Raw genomic sequence first — 17,953 nt, forward strand, 5'->3', positions numbered from 1 at the left:
GTGCGACGCGCCACGTGACCGCGACCTTAGCAACGGGACGCGCGGCTCGGGCGGAACCACTTGCCCCTCTTCAGGGGAGGGGAAGAGCAAAGAGAAAACGTACCTCTGAAGGGAAGGGGAAGAGCCTCGGCACTCTGTCCCTCAGCGAGAGCGAGGAGACAGGGACAGAACGAGAGGAGCCCCCACGAGGGCTTCCCGTCCCCCAAGCGAAAGCTGCTATTTACCTCGTTACCCCGTCGGCGGCACCATAGTGGTGCGTCCCAACGGAACGGAAAAGGTGGGACACGCACCGGAAAAGGAAGCGCAGGGCCGCCTCGGACGGACCAGCGGGCGCCATGGCCGTCCCTTGCGCCTTGATTACGAGCTGCGCCGCGGGGTTCCCCGGGGAAGAGCTGGTGAAACGTGAGTCGGCTCAGGGCCCGCGTCCCTCGCGTGTCCAGTCCGCAGTGACGTCATCTCTCCGCGCCGCCTCATGGCCCTGGTTCTTTCCGGCGCCTCAGGAGCCGCCCCCCCCCCATGCGCACGGTGCTGACAAGCAGCCCCTGAGCATGTGCTGCGTGCCGGCCGCAAAGGAAGGCTTTGTAAGGATTCCCGCTCTGGGCGCCCCGGTGGACATGCCTCCTGTCGCACGAGAAGCGGCAAGGAGGCAGCGTTGATGATGGCAGGCTGCGGCCAAGCACGCGCAGGCCCCACTCCTCACCCCAGACTTGCCAAGTACTGAATAATACCCGTGTGCTTACCTTCTGGGCGCCTGGAGACGGTCCTCACATTTGTCTGGAAAGACTACGTCGTTCCTAGAATCGTAGCTTTAGAATAGACGGTAGGGAGCAGCTAGTACAACTGTTAGCAAAAAGCAGGGCGGGCCACGTAGGAAGCAACTGCAGTGACCCTTGCAGAGGGTCAACCAGAGGCTAGTTAAATACTTACATCGAAAAAGGGTGAGGCACATGACTAAGCAGTCTGTTCCATGGTCAAACAGGGGGTCCCAGTGGCAAGTAACCCCCCTCCCCTCTCCAGCAGATTTAGCCAAGACATTAGAGGTGCAGTCCTTTGTCAGAGCTTAAGTGACCAAACATCATGAATTAAAGTAATGTTCTCTTTGAGATAAGGGAGTAGTCTGCACATGTGAAAAGTTGCATTCCCTCTCCCCCTCATCCAGAAAGATCTTCACCCTCACAGTGGCTCCTGCTGCTAGAAGGCAGAACTCCAGACATGTCTTAATTGGTCCACTTGCTTTGCATGTTAGATCCTTACAGGGTCAGAGAACTCCCCCTCAATCTGCTCCCCACCTACTTCTGAAATGTCTCTCTCCTTTGCTAAGGTAATGCTTGTTCTCAAGCTCTGACTGTCTTCATTTGGTAACCTGAAATTGTTCAGATGGATTAGTCCAACTCTGAAGAGAAGGTAGAGCACTTTGCAAAGTGTATCTTGAAAGAGCTGAGCTAACCCTATTCTGTTCTGGAATAGCTACATCAGTTGGCACGTCTGTATTTGAGCACACCTACCATCACTTCCACTTGTCAACATTTGCATATTTCTGGCCTTCTCACACCTCACTTGTTCTCTAAAAATTCTCAGAAATCAAGCAACAAGCTTCTCCAATATCCTGAGACAAATATCATCTGGCCCTGGAGTCTAGAATTTATTTAAAGTAGCTGCACAGTCTCTAATGAGTTCCTTACTTTCAATAGCTTCATTTAGTGGAAACTCACTATTCCAACTTCCCCTTCCATACCTTGTTTTTCCTTTTCTCCACCATTTGTGCAGAATGTTCTCCATTACTATTCCAAGTACTTGTAGCTTTTCTATGCCATTTCCTTATGTTCAAAACCATGAGCTGAAAGTCTAGTAAAGTGGTAGTTCAATAGAGTAATAGCTGAACACCCCCCAAGTGCAAATTTTTCTCCATCACACATCTGTGCAGTGAAAAATCATCACTCCCCTTGTACCTCAAAGGGATCAAAGGGCTTGGTGCACCCTTTGTCTAGGGATGCAAGCATGCATAATAGCTGCAGGATGCCAGAAGCCCTAGGATGGTTCCCTGTCTGTCCTTGCATAGGATTGAACCCTAAGGGCAGACAGGCTGTCCTCAGAGTTGATGTGCAGAGTATTTTCCTGTCAATTTTCTGCTAAACCCCCCAAATTCCTTCCCAAATCATGCACTTCTAAGATAGCGCATGTAGCTACTCCCTTTGTGGTGAGAATAAGACTAAATACCACATCCCTTATAAGGAACTAAGAAGCACAGTATGTCAATAAGTATTTATTAAACACAGCTGGTCCCAATTTGCTGGGCCAAATTGGGGGAAGAAGAAAGCAAGGAGTAACAATCTGACTGGAAAGCATCTATTTTTTCCACTCCTTCCCCACTCCAGTTTAAAATTATCCAAAAACTTTAAGCTCTGGTAACAGTTTATTTCCCCCACAACTCCAGGAAAATTGTTTATTTTAGCAAAACATTGAAATATGTGATACTTGGATTAACACACTTGCATCATGCATAGCTTTAGCAAGTTAAATTGTATTTTTAGTATATCTTCGAAATTCAAAAGCATAAGCACCTTGATTTCATCCAGACAATTTTAGCATGCCCAGTAATAGGCTGCAGGAGATTGTAACCATCTTTCTAAGGCACCTATATCTTACATTTTCACCACTTGGAAAAGCAGCAATACAATACAAGAATAGAAACAGTCAGTTTTACAGTAAGCAAACAAAGGTTTTGTCTGACCTTATAAAAGGGCCTAAGTTTTGTAGACTTTGGGCTTGTGTTTCTCAAGGAGCACCCTTCCTTAGTTCAAGGTAATCTTACTTTGAAACTCAGGAGAATTTAATAGCAGCATTGCTTTAATATGTATCATTCAAAATACAGGGTGGGTACATCAATGATCCCACTAGACATACTAACCCCTGGGGCTTGCGTGGCATTCCTCTGTGGATCCTGGCTGGGGCAGACTGTGTTGTTGTCAGGGAGCACAGCTGGGACTCGGGCAGCCCAAGACAAAGGTAATACAGGCACCAGGAAGACCGGTGCTGCTGAAGCAACATGCAGGAGAAACACAAAGGCCTAAACTGCTAAGACCAGTTGGGAAGGAAGAGCTTGAACATATATATCTCCTCCCTCAGGACTCCCAGCTGGTCCTTATCAGTAGCATGAACGCTCCAACAGGGCTTAGGACTGATCCTGCAAATACAGTGGTGGTAGTGGTTCTGGTTCTGGCCACTAGAGCAGCCTAGATCCTGAGTTATCTTGGAGAAACAGGAAAAACCTTTTCCTTACCTTTATAGCCTGCCTTTTCTCCAAGAAGACCCTGCAGGCCCCTCCTCTTCTTCCTCTCCATTTTATGTCACCCAAGCTGACATGGCCAGCTCTCTGTGGGTGGACTATGGCACATGCAGCTTCCATTTTGAGTATGCAAGTCTCCTCGCCTCCGTTTGGGGGTTGTGCGACATCATATGAACCCAGCCATCAGGCAACAGCCATTGCATAAGCGCATATTAATTGAGGGTTGTGAGTATTCAGATCAGCCACATTTGCAGCAGCTCCTTGGGGATGAGACAGCTGCTCTGGGCAACCCAGGCTGGGGAGTCCCACGGTGTGCCACTGAGCTGCTTCTCTGAGGGGAGGGGAGATACAGCCTGGACCTCCAAAGCCCCTAGTCTTGCTTAAGTGGAAGGATACTTCAGTTTAGGTTGCAAGGGTCATAGTAACTCCCTACAACATCCTGCACCTATATGTAGTTTTGTATTTCTATACCACTTTTCCTAATAAATCACCTAGCCTTGAAAATAATAGCACAACTGACTTATTTCTCTAGTTGGAATCCATGATCTATAGCTTCTGATCTAGGGTTTCACTTGAAGCTTCATGGGCTTTAGAAAACAGAAGGTTTGCCTGAATTGAAACAAGCTTCTCAGTTATTTGCAGTAGCTTGTACCTTGATTTTGTGAGTGCCTCTTTGAATGTGGGTCTGTATTTCAGTTATTACAGAAGATGGAGGAATTGGGGGGGGGGGAGAAGCAAGAGATGTCAGAGGTTGTGCTGTGCAGTGCCCCTCCCCCTTGCCCCCCATATCGCAGGGGTCATAAGCATGAAAGGCTCCCAGTGCATCTAAATGTGTTCTGCTTTCTATAATGGTTGAAAGAAATTTCCCATCATTAGATCCTATTGCTTGTTTAGTAATTCAGCCAAGGACCACAGTGAAGTCGTTACTATCATTAGCATTGACTCTTGGGACTAATATTTGCAGTAGGAAGAAGGACTTACAGCTGTATTATTTTAAAAAAACAACAACAACAACCCTCCATCCAAATGATGGAGATTACTAGTATTTCTTGTAAAAGCTAGAAGTTCCACTTTGCAGGAATTCATTTGTTATCCTAAAAGATGCACAGTAAAGCATTCATGATAATGGTTTCACATGAGGCATCCATGGAATTAAGTGCTGCAGTTACACAGAAAATTAAACAATGAAAATTGAATTACAAACTGATAGAATCTGTGTAGCAGAAATTTTTTGGGGAAAAAAGCAGAATTATGCCAGCAAACATACATTCCTATGGAACAGGAAAATTGCAGTTTTAGTCTTAGCAAGAGGTTTCTCTTTTGTCTTGTTTTGTTACTTTGTTTTGTTGTTTTTGCTTGATGCTATTAAAATTGTAGCTGCAAAGGTTTCTGGACACCTACCTTCTTGTAGCTTTCAGGGAGAGTTCCACCAGGTGGCTCTCCAGACACACAAAGGAGTAACGGTTTGCACGCACAGGCACACACACCCCAACAGAGGAAAAGAGGTGCCATCCCAGTCAGAGCATCTGAGAAAATGTAGCTGCTTCTGTGGCAAAACAAGCTAAACACCAGGCAGAAACACTGTTTAAGGGCAGGCCAGAGGGAATTTGCAAGAGTAGTTTTGAAGCATTAATAGTTCAGCCTGTTATACTATACCAAGGATAGTATATACCAAGTATTTAATGGAGTCAAGACAAGAAGTGGATGCAGCAAGCTGGAATTCTGCTTCTGCATGGTCCTTTCCCCATTCTCCTGCTTTGGCAGTCTTGTACAAAGCCTGGAGCACATACCTCATCACACAAAACAGTGCAATAAGCAGTGAGGTATCCTAGGCACGTGTATTAGCACTTTCAGGTCATTTGCTGTCCTTGTTTAACAGGGTTGGAAGTGGCGCTGAAATCTGCGGGATTCTGATGTGCACATAGTGTGACAAAAAATACAAACACAGCTGAGGCCACATAGAATAAATTGGTATGACACTGTAACCCGGAGAGCTCAAGGAAGATTGCAGCACCATTAGTGTTATACGTCGGAAAAGTTGCATCTTTCCAGAAACCTGCAGGAGGTGATGACCATTTCATTGATGCAGAAGAAGAAAAGCGAGTCTGGCTTAGTTGGGCCTCTGGCCAAATGTTGCATTCCCCAAAAGGTGCCGTAGCTGAAGCCTCCAACCTGGATGCTGCCTCCAGGCCAAGGGAGCGAGGGAAGCAAGGCAGTCGGTTGGCCCAGGGGCTTTAGGGGGTCTCCCCTCTTAGTTCTCTACTCTTCCATGCTTTGTTTCTGGGAGAAAACACTTGAGTACAGAAACCTTTTGATGTCACACGTTCTCGGCCAATGCTGGCCTGGGCCCACTTCTCAGTTCACTTTGCAAAACCGGGGGCAGAAGCGTGCCTGCAACAGGTTTGTAGGAGCAGAAAAATACAGCATCAAGTAGCTGGTTTCTGCTCTGTGGAAACACACACCAGAGTTTGGCCCCTGAGGCATGCCACAGAGTTGTGGTCATCAAATGCGTCAGCTAAATTTGTTTTCAAAACTCTTTGGATGTGAAACCACAAGTCCTCCCAGTGGTTGGGAAGATCGAAAATGAAAAGTGAGCAATTATCTTGAGACTGAGCTGTTCCCAAACCCATGTACCCTTGCCATTATAGCAGCTTTCTAGAAAGGCCTGGGGAGCAAAGGCCAGTGTGGGCTGAAAAGCTGGGCCACACATGGGTGTGTTCTCTAGAGCTAGAAATAGAACGGTTATATGATATGAACAGTGGCACAGCTATATGATAGTTACACTAAAATGGCTATATGATAGTTGCACTAAAATGTATGCTGCCTATTGGGACATTTCTGGAACCAATTTCTGATCTGAACACACCTGTTCCAAGGTTCTGGAGGTCTCCTTGGTGTTCTCATCCGCTAAGTCGGGGGATAGGAGTTTGAGCTACTCAATACAAAATGGTTGGCAGATGGGTCAGGCCTAACAGTGGGCTTTGAGGGAAGGGGTGGTGCCCCCCTGTTGGCTACAAGACTCTCTTTGCCCAGTCCACGTTGCATCTGTATTAGCAAGTTGAGGAAGAACACTGGGGACTGGTCCTTCCTGAGGACCTTCTCTCACCCAAGCCTGCTCAAAGCCCTTCCTCATCCTCAGAGACTCCCCAGGCCTCCTCACTACCCGCGGTTCGGTGGGCTGGTGACCACCAAAGGTATTTATTTCCCTGCTCTGTTGACCCTGGAATGCTCTTCTCAGATAAACTCACCTGATCCTGACACTGATGTTTTCCCTGAATTTGCCTGGTGTTCCACCATGTTTTTCTAACTAGGCTTAGTCCTGGGTTGAACTTTCTTGTATCTGTTACTGTTTGTGTTGCCTTACCCAGCCCTGGGGCCTCAAACAGGGGAACATATAAATCACACTGCAGGCTGCATTTTGCCATAGGAACGCCCAGCTGGTACTCTCTAGCTGGGAAAGTAATTGCTGAGTAAATGCGTACTAGGCATGTTTACGCAAAACTAAATCGGAGTATATCGGCTGAGGTAGGTGAAGATACCGTTGCAGCCCAATTTTTGACCTGTCTGCCTCTTTGGGCAGCATATTTTCCCTTTGCCTGTGGTATTTGAGCACCTTGGAGAACAGGCGAGATATGAACATAGCAAAACAAGAACAAACAGCAGTATTCAGTGTCCACCAAAACAGAATATTGAAGAAGTAAAGGATTTGTTCCTTCTTTGCTGTGTGCTTAGGAAACTGTATGCAGAAGCAGTCTAAGAAGCATGTCATTTCCTCCCCGGGTTCACTTTTCAGCCAGGGCTTTCCTTTTGATCTTCTTACAGGTATTATTGGGAACGATGAGCTCCCAGAGGATGTTTCAACAGGGAGCGGAGCCCGGTTTTACCCCTGGACAATAGACAACAAATATTATTCAGCAGACATCCATCTCTGCATTGTGACAAATAAGTTTCTTGTGACTGCTGAAATTGCAGAGACCGTGCAAGCCTTCTTGGTTTATTTTGACAGCTCATTGGTGAGTACTTTGGGATGTCCATGCTGCTTGTCTTAATTAATCTTCATGTCTGGAAGTCTGTCCCGGGAAATTGCAGCTGCCAAAAATAAAACTAGACCCAGCAAATCAGTAAATAGGTGCTGCAAGGCAGCTCGTTCTCGGGTTGCTCATCCAAACCGGTCACTTAACTTGAGCCAGAGGAGACTTTCAAGATGCTGCTGATTTGATAGGAAGCATAGAAACAGCGAGTCAGAAGGGGCTCCTGGGCCATCTAGTCTGACCCCCGGCTCCAGCCGGCTCCTCACGACATGCCCACCATGTGCATGTCCAGCCTATCCTTGAACATCCTCACTGATGGGGCCTCAACCGTCTCCCATGGAAGCCCATTCCGCACCCTCGGGGTCCTGACTGTCAGGAAGTCAGATAGTTTCTGTCCAGTCAGGACTACTTTGTCCCCTGAGCTCTTTTGAGATCTGCTCTGGCTGCATTTAAGATGCTCTTCTTGCTTTGACAAAGCTTTATATCACGTTTGCATTTCATTCTATTTTTATAACAGCTTTGCTGGTTAAAGAGTAGCATTGAGATGCCAGTGCAAATTGATGTTTGGGCTGGGTTTCAGGGACTCAGTGCAGTGGTACTCCTCCTGACCTGCCCACTAGGAGGCGGGTTCCTTTCTGGGAGACAGGCTTGGCGGGTGGGGGGGGAGGCTGAAGCAGGCGCTTCCCAGCCCTTGACCAAGCAGCTCCGGGGCTCCCTCCTGCTAGGCAGGGCTGAACACCATGGGGCGGTGGTGGGGGTTCATCCTGCTCCCTTCTGCATTGTGCTGGCTGAACGGTTGCTCCTGCATTGCAGCGGCGTGTGGGGGCAGGCAGGTCCCAAGCAAGCGCTTTGCTGCAGTGTCAGGCCTTCTAGGCGGGTCCCTCGCTCAGGCACCGAAACTCTGCAGGTGAACAGCGCAAGGGTCCATGGAGAGGCTCGCGAGCGCTCTTTCCCAGAAAGAAGAAGTGGTTGGAAACAAGAGCCACAACGCATTGAGCTCCCACCTAGGCCTGCCCCCTGCTCCCCATTTTATTCACCGCAACGAGGCTGGAGTTTCCAGCCTAATTGGAGATGGCTGATTGTTGCTAAGTGGTGGCAATTAGAGAACAGGAGGAACTCAAGCATGGAGTAATTGAGCAATGTTCTCAAAAGCAGTGGAAGCGTTTTGGAACCGAGAGTTTTCTCCGTTTCCTTGGCCTTTTTCTCCACTGTTTACTGACTAGGGCTCAGGAGGTGCAGGCTCCCAATCGCACCTGGTCAGCGTCCCTGAGCAAAAGGTGTTCTTCCGTGTGTTCATTCCCTGTCAGAACGCAACCACAGAGGGCTCCACTGCTGTCTTGGACACCAATTAGAAATGTGTTTCCCTGAGCACAGAATGGTTCATCAGGAGCCACTGGACTTTAAAAGCCTGCTTGTTGCCCCATGGGGCAGTTCTCCACATCTAGCTTTTGCCTCTCAGCTGGGGACATTAGAAACTGCCCTCGGCTGAGTCAGACCACCACCATCAACTTCCTGGCAAGAGTTGTCCCAGCCCTGTCTGCAGACGCCGGGGATCGGCCCTGGGACCTTCCGTATGCAAAGCCAAGTGCCTGTCCAGTGGGCACTGGCCCCTCGTGGTTGGCAGCAGAGACCCAGAGAGCACTGTAAACAAAGACAACATTTTGGAAACTGTATCATGCTTTTTCGCGCATCTTTCCAGGTGGCTTTTCCTCTGGAGGGGCTCTCCCTTCTCTTCAACTCTCTTTGGCTCTCTGCCTTGCTTGCTTACCCAGACTACCCCAGTCCATTTCCATGTGTGGTGCTGGAAGCACTGGCTAGAACAGGGGTGCTCACACTTTTTGAACAGGGGGCTGGTTGAAAGGTGCCGGTGATGGATGCGGGTCGCCAAGGCAGTGCAGGCAGGGGGCGTGGGTCAGGGCAGGGGGACACACGCGCGTGTGGCGAGGCAGGGGCGTGCGTGCGCAGAGATGGTTTTCTCCGAGCAGTCCAAAACTATCTCCTTGCGAGCAAGCTGGCACACGTGTGTGGCGAGTCCAAAACCTCTGTGGTGGGCTGGATACATGGGCATCGCGGGCCGGATCCGGCCCATGGGGCGTAGTGTGAGGACCCCTGGCCTAGAGGGTACCCACGATTCTTGTGTCTCTTCGCAGGTGACTGGCCTGGACAGCATCTCCACGTGGCTTCCTCTGGTGGAGGAGTGGCTTCCAGAAGTGATGATTTTGGTCTGTGAGAGAGTGTCCGAAAGCGGTAAAGCCAAACTCTTGGGGGGCCCGGCGGCTTGGTTCAGGGGGGATTGGGCAGTGGCATTCGGGGGGGGTGGACAACCCGAGCCCACGAGCTCACCTGTTGATCGGTCCCCGTTTCCCAGCCCAGATCTCGTCACGGTCAGTGCTCAGCCCCACATGCCTTAGGGCCATTTCAGCGGAACTTTTCTGCCATCCCGTCTTGCAGGCGCATGTGGACATTTTGCCCAAGAATGAACCTGGCAGATGGCAAGATGTGAGGGGAGGCAGGTGCATGGGGTCAGTGCAGGGTCGCGCGCGTGGGAGCCGGTTGGGAGGGAGAGGTGGAGGGAAGTGGGTCTTCGCAGCGTGGAGAAGAGGAGACCCGAGGGGATCTCGACTTACAGGTCTGTGAGGGGCTGTCATGTGGGGGAAGGCCGTGAGCTGTGGAGGGCAGGATGCGTTCCAGTGGGGCCAAGCTCAAGGAACCAGGTTTCAGGTTGGATGCCAGGAAGCACTTCCCGACAGTTAGGGCCCCTTGGAAAAGGAAAGGGCTTCCACGGGAGGTGGTTGAGGCCCCACCGGTGCAGACCTTCAAGGAAAGACTGGGCAACCCCATGTTGGGGACTGCATGAGCGGAGCCGGCGTCAAACCAGATGGCCTGGGTGGCTCCTTCTCTCTCGCTTTGCTTCTGTGAGTAAAGGTGGAGCAGTTCTTGCGGCTGGGTGGAGCCAGGGCTGACGGGCCCTCACGCGTTTGCTCAGATCACCCACCGGCTGCCGTTCTTCCAGCATGGTGCACAAGGAAGCAGCGGACCTTGGACACAAGCTGCATCTGTGTGTGGCTGGAAATCCCGCTGTCCTCGCTCCACTGAGCTCCCAGGCTGCAGTGTGTAGGGACCTCTGTGCTGAGAAGCTTGTTGGCATGCAGATTCTGCCGGGGCGAAGCAGGTGTGGGCCCCGACACATCCTGCCTGAGGAGTCCCCTGTGTGCACAGTTCTAGCAGAGGCAAAGGGAGCGGAGCTGCTCTCTGGACCATCAGACCCTGCCTGCTTATTTCAGGAGTCAGCCGCCAGAAGGCCCAAGAGTGGTGCATCAAGCACCGTTTCGAGCTGGTGGAGCTCAGCCCGGAGGAGCTGCCTGACGAGGAAGGTATGCCTGAGCCTCTGCCCCCCCCCCCCCCGCCGCCTGCCCCAAGCGAGCGCAGCCACCCTGCTGCCCTGCACGTGCTCCCGTGGAGCCAGTGCCTCAGGTCGGGTCCATTCCCTGTGCTGCTCCTGGCCTCCTCCAGCCCCTCACTGGTTTTCCTCCAGGTTCTCTGCCCAACGTCGCTGGGGGGGCTCACAGGGCACCATCGGAGCTGCACGTTTGCTGCTGTTGCTTTGCCCCGCCATGTCAGCACCAGAGCCTGGACTGACGCGGCTGAGACCTCATTCAGAGCCGGAGCGTGGGCTGTGGGGGCAGATCTTAAAGGGTCTCATCTCCTTAACCTTAAAGCCCACCCAGCTGCTTCCTTTCCAGCCTCTTCTGCAGTTTGCCTCAAGCCCGTGCAGGGAATATCCATCCTCAGGTTTGCTCCTGGCCCGTACCCTGCCTTCTTTGGGCCAAACACCTTGTGGCATTAGCCACCTGGCTTGCCTTTCAGCTCCTGGTTTTGAGGCGGGGGAGACCCCCTGGCTCCAGCGAGAGTTCCTTCTACCCTGCAAATACGAAAGCCACGCTGCGCCCTGTCCCCCATGCAAAGGTCTCAGTCTGGATCAGCCCCTATCTCCTGCATTGGCTCTTGGGCAACAAACCATGCAAGAAAGACCACGTTTGGCCTGGCCTCAATTCCCTCCTTTGGCCCAGGCAGTCAAGATAGATAGCAGGGCTGGTGCCTTGAATTGCAGAGCAGTGGCATGTAAAATTCACTGCAGTTAAACATGCTTTATGCTAATCTCAGGAATGTGAATGATTAATAGGGGTGGATGTTTATCTGCAGAAAGTTTCCTAGAATTTGCAGAGACTTAAAAAAAACAAACCCTGGGCTCTCAGCAGTGCAAACTTAAGCACACACGGAGCAAATCCTGTATGTCCTTCCCTACTTCTGAACTCACGTGCATCTGTTTCCAAAGGAGTCTTTTCACGATCACATTGCACACTCCCCTGTTTAGATGACTTTCCAGAGTCTACAGGAGTAAAACGCATCGTCCAAGCCTTGAATGCCAACGTCTGGTCAAACGTGTTGATGAAAAACGGTATGCTGTTTTCAGTCTGCTTTTGATCAAATCAGTGTGTCTTTCTGGCATGTGCAAAGCAACGCTAAGCTGTATTTCCTCAGACATACGTCCCCCTGTATTCGGTGGGATATACTCCCCAGCAGGCTACGCCGCTGGATCGTGGCCAGGGCAGAGCACGGCTTTCCGCTCTGCCTCGGCTGGTCAGCCAGTCGCTCTGCAGCGCGAGGGCTGGGCTGGCTGTGGGCCAGGGGTTCTCAGGAAGCAGCCTGGCAAGATTTGCACAGCCTCCTGGCTGCAAAGGGCAAGGCCGGAGGGCATCCCTGCATTGGCCCCCACTGCTGCCCCCTAGTGCTCCCCTTCCAGCCGGCGGCTCTTGCACTCTGCCGCTGCTTTGCTGAGGCTCCACTGCATCGCGGTCTGCAGCAGAAGCGGCACCTGAGGCCTACGAGTTAAAAGTTAAAGCACATTCCAGCAGAGCTCTGGCGGCCCAGCTGTCCGCCTCCGGTCAGCCCTACCCCTGGCCCCTAAGACAAGTTTCCTGGCTGGGTGACGGCTGGGAGCGCATCTCCTAAAGCAGGCTGAAATGACCTGGTTCGTGGGAGCTGCGGGGCCAGCCTGAAGCTGGGCTGCTTGGAGCCGGTTGCCTTCTTTGCCCGGGGAAAAGCTGCACGTGCCCGGACTGGCCCGATGATGTTGGCAGTGTGGCCCCATTGCCTTTGCTCTGGACGCTGACAGAAAGTGGACTTGGTTCCTTCAGAGGCTCCCGATTGTGCTTCGCATCCAAGTGGAGCGCAGTTCCGGGTGGATGTAGCAGTGGAAAGTTGCCGCGTGGATGCTTATGTTTGGTAGGCCATGAGCCCAGAGCGAGGCTCCAGACCAAGCTCCCCTGCGTGGCCCGGAGCAGCGCACTGTGCGCTGTAAGCCCTGTGGCCTCAAGCTGGAGGCAGACCTTTCCGTGCCTGGGGGGTGCGGGTTAACCCACAGGCACCAAGGGGGCACGAGCAGGGGAGTCCAGAAATGCGCTTTGCTGGATTCTGTGGCGAGCGTGAAGGGGGGATTCCCCATTCCTCGCCTGCCACATCCGACGGTGGCAGGTGGAAAGGGAAGGAAGCCGGCGCAGCCCCGGCCTGGCAGGGCCACCGCTCTGCTGCTTGTTCTCGCCAGGAATAAAAGAGCGCTCATCCGGGAAGCCGCCGTTCGAGTGGCGCAGTGGCTCACATCCAGATGGGGACGTGCCAGGGCTGTGGCCGGGAAGTGGGGAGAACGACTCCCCAGGAAGCCACCCAGAGTGGGCCCTGGTCCCCGGGCACTGCAGGCTCTCCCAGAGGACGGGGGGGGGGGGAAGCCCAGGCATGGTGCCTTTTCTCCTGTCGTTGGGCTGCAAGTGTGCAGCTGCCCTGCTTTGCCCTTCCCCTTTCTTGACCTTGGTGGGGACTCATTTGGGGTGCTGGGCTGCCCCCCCCACTGAACTGGGAAGGGTTGCTGTCGGCTTGCACGTGCTGGGAAGCCAAGCATGGCTCCAAGTCCAGCGCTGCACCTCTGTCAGACAGAGCTACGACTCCTCCCAAACCTTGCACAGGATGCCTGTTGAGGGAGCCGGAAATGCCTTCCGTGTCGGCCCGAGGTGTTCTCTGGCAATTTCGGAGGCCTCGTCTGCTCTTAGAGACTGCATTATTTGTACCCTCCGTGGCTGCCTCCCCTTGGAGGAGTGGGGGAAGGCCCCCCTTCCCACGGGGCAGCTCGGTCCACGAAAGGTGTGCATACGCACAGTGTCCCTGACTGGCTTTCCTGCAATGCCCTGGCTGCTCCCGCGGAGAATGAGCCCTCCTCGTAGCATCATCTCGGGCACCAGTCTTAGAAAGCGATCATTCCAGGCAGGGACGTCTTCCTTGTGAAGGCTCTCCTGGCAGCCCCCTTCCAAGGCAGCCCAGAATCGGGGGGCCGGCCATTGCCCAGGCACCCCCCTCCTAGCCCAGTGGCGAAAGTCAAGCCTCTCCTGCTCCAGGCGTTCCCCACCTGGAACTCCCCCTTCTGAGACGCTTCGTGCCTTGGGCACAAGATGCCCCTGCGGACCAGCTGCTTGTCTCCGGAGCCCCTGACTGCTCCCGTGGGCCAGCAGTCCCCCATCCCAGGTAGTGCGGGAGACCCAGCCCCTTGTGCCACCCACCCCCCAGCAGGAAGACACGTGCATTAAACTAACAGCTCTTTCTTTTCAGAGGTGAATCAGGGCTTTGGCTTCCTTCCTGCCTTGGCGGGAGCAAATCGCAGCCTTCGGTCCGAAGAGGAGGACGCTCCAGAAGTAAACAGTAATTTTTTAATTCCTTTCTGTCTCTTTGTTTTGTGCCGCGGGCTCCACTCACCCCGCTCCGTGCCTCAGCCAGCTTTCCACTGCCGCCTCCTGAAGAGCGGCCAGGCCTGCAGGCCGCCCCCCACCAGCCCTTGGGCGGCTGCTCCCGTGGAGCCTCCCCCTGGCTGTTTTAGCGCCGCCACACGCAGCTCCCAGCGCTTCCTTCTTCACGTTTTCAGCATGGTGACAAGCGCTGGGAACTTGGCTCATTCTAAAAAGGCAGGTCCCAGGGATTCTTGGTCCAGGGCCAAACGCCGTTCTTGCTGCAATCGTCCCACGCGTGGAGTGGGGGGAGAGTGCCCATCTCCACCGCTCCGGGGCTCGTTGCCGTCCCCACCCCTGAAAGCGTGGGAAGGGCTCAGCGCGGCACACATCGGGGCTCCCTCTTCGCTCCACGTGTGCTGCATCCAAGTCGATTATTTTCCTCTCCCAGACCAACTCTTCGCCAGCTGAGGGAGTGGAATCCACTGGAGACCCTGGAGAAGACGTGGCAGACGCAAATGGCAGGCAGGCCAACCCCACAACGGGTGAGAGAGGCTTTTGCGTAACACTGGCCCTCTCACTCCATAAGAGCAGCTCCACCCACCCCAGCCCTCGCTGCCATGCAAGACCATCAGAAACCGGAACGTGTTTGAGTCGTGGGCATCTTTGGGTCTGGCCCCGTTGCTGAGAGAACGAGTCTGGTCCAGGTCTATTTTTGTGCTTCCTGCAGATCCCACGCTGGATTTGGACATTCAAGAGCTCGCTAGCCTCACTGCAGGAGAAGGCGATCTAGAGAACTTTGAGCGGCTGTTCTCCAAGCTGAAGGAAATGAAAGGTACTCTCCAGCAGTTTCCCCAGACTCAGCAAATAGCTTGGTTTGAGTCGCAGCCTGCACGTAAGACACTCGCCCAGCCGCCCCAGGCAGATGCACCTCTCCTGGCCTCTTCCATCACTCCCCTGTGGACCTCCCTGCGTGTGTTCCTGGCTTTGCAGGTGGGATGTGAAGATGAGCAGGATGCCTTTACAGGAGGCGAGACAGTGCTGCCAGCCACTGTGGAAAGGCAGTGTCTTGGAGCGCGTGGGCACTCCCCTAGCCTTTGAAAAGCGCCGCTTTCCACGCACTCCCGGGATCCGGTGTGCAGCCGGTGCACCGCATTTCTGGACCGATTATGGGGGCAATTTCTGGTCAGGCCCCGGTTCTTGTGCAGTGAAGTGCCCGCTGGTTGCAGTGCTCAGTTCTCCCTGTCCCTCTGTTTTTCATTGCTGGAGGAATGCCCTTTCGCCTGAGAGATGCCTCTGGCCTTCCGAAAGTAACTTCTCTTCCCTTTGATCCCTGCAGAGAAGGCAGCAGCATTGCCTCACGAACAGAGAAAACTCCACGCAGAAAAGGTGAGGGGTCCAGATGGCTGGAACTCCTGGCCAGCCTTTCCACCTGGTACAGGCATTCTTCAGGGTGGGGGGTGGGGAAGCTAAATGCCCCCATTTGAAAGCAGCACCTGGGCTCCCCGAGCAGTTAATTAGCATGCCCCCAGCTAAAACTGGGGGGCTTCATCTCCCTCCCATTAGCTAAGCCAGGATGGCCTGTGCAAGGGAACACGCTCGGCTCTATGCGAGCCACAGAATTTGGTTGACGGTGGGAATCCGCGTGGGCCCAGCCACACAGGTGCAGCACGCCTGAAGGCGTACGGAGCGTGCGTGTGGTCGGGACGGGCAGGGCAGGGCAGGCCACGCCTCGTGTCTGTTGTGGGTGTGGTTGACCACCTCCAGGGGCCTTAGCTTGTCTTGCCTCTTGACTCGCAGGTTGCCAAAGCCTTTTGGATGGCCATCGGAGGAGACCGAGATGAACTCGAAGGCCTGTCTTCTGACGAAGACAATTAAAGTCTGCGGGACAATGTGTCGCGAGGCAGGTGGGGGTCCTCGTGTTGGAAGCACCAGCAGGGGCTGGCTGCCCTAGTTGTGGGTTGTTGTTGTTGCTCGTTTACACAGGCCTGTCTTTTTCTGGGGGGGGTGCAAAGACCCGAGGGGCTGTTTCTTGCTTGTTTTGTTCATGTTGCCCCCACATGGAAAAGGAGGTGGCCGTTTTACTTCCATGCCCGGATTCAACAATGGGGGCACGGGTGATCGCATCCACCAAGCGGCAGAGGTGTTCTGGTGAACTTGTTGTGCTGCTGAAAGCAGAGCGGCCCAGACCAAGCTGGAAGAGCGGCGTGGCATCTCCTCGCGGTTGTCCTTGCGCCGCCCCTCCTCACACCGTCCTCCCTCCAAAGCCGAGACCACGGGCGGGGCGGGGCAGGGGCCCTCTTTTCCAGGGAGGCAAGTGGAGGCTTGATTTCTCCAGAAGTGCTTGCACCTGCAAGAGACGCTCAGTGCCAGAATGGTAATTTTCATAGACTAGCATGTAGTTTGGATCTTTCTGTTGAACTGTTACCGACCAGTTGCCAACCAGTGCGAAAAAACAGGCTTTTGGGTGGGCCCTGCCTTCCCCCTCCTCTGGCAGCTGACAAGTCAACAAGTAAACCTGCAGGAAGAGTAAAATCATGCATTGCCCAATGCTGGGCTTGATGTGCCCGTGGGCTTCCTGCTGCTTTGTCCTGTGACGGAAGCTGTGCAGTGGGAATGGCCACGCGCACCTCGGGGGCAACTACAGGGAGCCACAGTCCTCACTCCGAGTTGAGGAGTGTGTCCGAGGGCAGTCGCGTCTGCTGTTCTCGTGCTCGCGGACAGAGCGTTCGAGTGCTCCCGGGGCTTGGGGGCGAGGAGATCGCTGACCCAGGTCCAAATGGCCACTGCTGCTCTGCCTTGGCTTGCAAGCCCCAGGAGCCACTGGACATGCATGAGTGAGAGGCATCTCCACCACCCCACCGAGGGGGGGGCCCGGGGGCCGCCGCACTCCCACGTTTTGAGACGCGTGGAGGTGTGGCAGGGCTGCGGTGTTGAAGCGGTGTTGGGGCAAAAGGCTGTGTGTACAACCCCCCAGCGTGGGGCATTTTATCTTTGAGCAATCAGGGTGTGAGCATAATGATCCGTTGCACTGGAACAAAGGAATCCCACCGTCTTGGTGTAAGCATCATTCCAATCTGTTGAAGCACTTTAAACCATAAAGAATCCCGCCAACATTTCCCTGCGGATGGCAACGCGTCCAGGACAGTTTTAAAACAGTGAGGTTTGCCTTTCTCTCTTTTCGAAGTAGATTCAGGCCACAAGTCACTGAAAGCCTCTACCCATGGCAAGAGTGCAGAGTTCTTGCATTCACAGCTTCGGTGCATCACGGGGTTGTGTAGAAGAGCTTTGCAACAGGTTGTTGCCTAGACAGACATGGAAAACTGCAGCAAAAGCCTGTGTACTTTTTTGTTTTTCTTGCATACTCTGAACGGGCTGAATAAAATCTGCTTAAAATACAGCCTCCTTGCCTGCTAGTTGCGCATTGCGCTCGCCCCACAGGCTTCTGCGCAGGGACTGGGCTTGGACCAGCATGACAGAGGCCAGGCCCACTTCAGGACTTACTGGTATGGTATGGCGCTCAGGCTGTCAGGCTGGGGAGACCTGGGATGCAGGCCCCCTTGGCCATGAAGCTCGCAGGGCAGTTGTGGGGCAAGATGGGAGAGGGAAGGGACCCGCTAAGTGGCTTTAGGGTCTTGTAGGAAGAGGAAATGGTGCCTAAAAGAAAGGAGATTGCCCCTAAGCTGTGGAATGGTCTCTCAGGAGAGAGGCATCTCATCTCCCAATTTCCCACCTTTAAGGGGGAGTTAAAAACCTCTTTCTTCTGACAGACTGTTCCAGATTAGTTCTAACGTCAGATCTAGTCGCTATGTTGCATTAGTCACTATTACTCACTGTTGGTGTAATTTCTTGAAAACAGCTCAGAG

General features: G+C 53.4%; 1 protein-coding gene across 1 annotated transcript; it reads left to right on the forward strand.

Moving 5' to 3' along the window:
* The first annotated feature begins 319 nt into the window (after positions 1 to 319).
* On the forward strand, positions 320 to 17,487 carry AAGAB (alpha and gamma adaptin binding protein). Its single transcript, XM_044444797.1, has 10 exons — positions 320 to 402; positions 7,109 to 7,299; positions 9,468 to 9,564; positions 10,602 to 10,691; positions 11,693 to 11,776; positions 13,975 to 14,057; positions 14,539 to 14,632; positions 14,818 to 14,922; positions 15,427 to 15,476; positions 15,888 to 17,487. Exons 1-10 carry the CDS (start codon positions 336 to 338, stop codon positions 15,963 to 15,965), a joined length of 939 nt encoding a protein of 312 aa, XP_044300732.1. The 5' UTR covers positions 320 to 335; the 3' UTR covers positions 15,966 to 17,487.
* The last annotated feature ends 466 nt before the right edge of the window (positions 17,488 to 17,953 follow it).

This window comes from Varanus komodoensis, unplaced genomic scaffold, assembly GCF_004798865.1.
Source record: "Varanus komodoensis strain SLA01 unplaced genomic scaffold, ASM479886v1 scaffold46_1, whole genome shotgun sequence".
Lineage (NCBI taxonomy): Eukaryota > Metazoa > Chordata > Lepidosauria > Squamata > Varanidae > Varanus > Varanus komodoensis.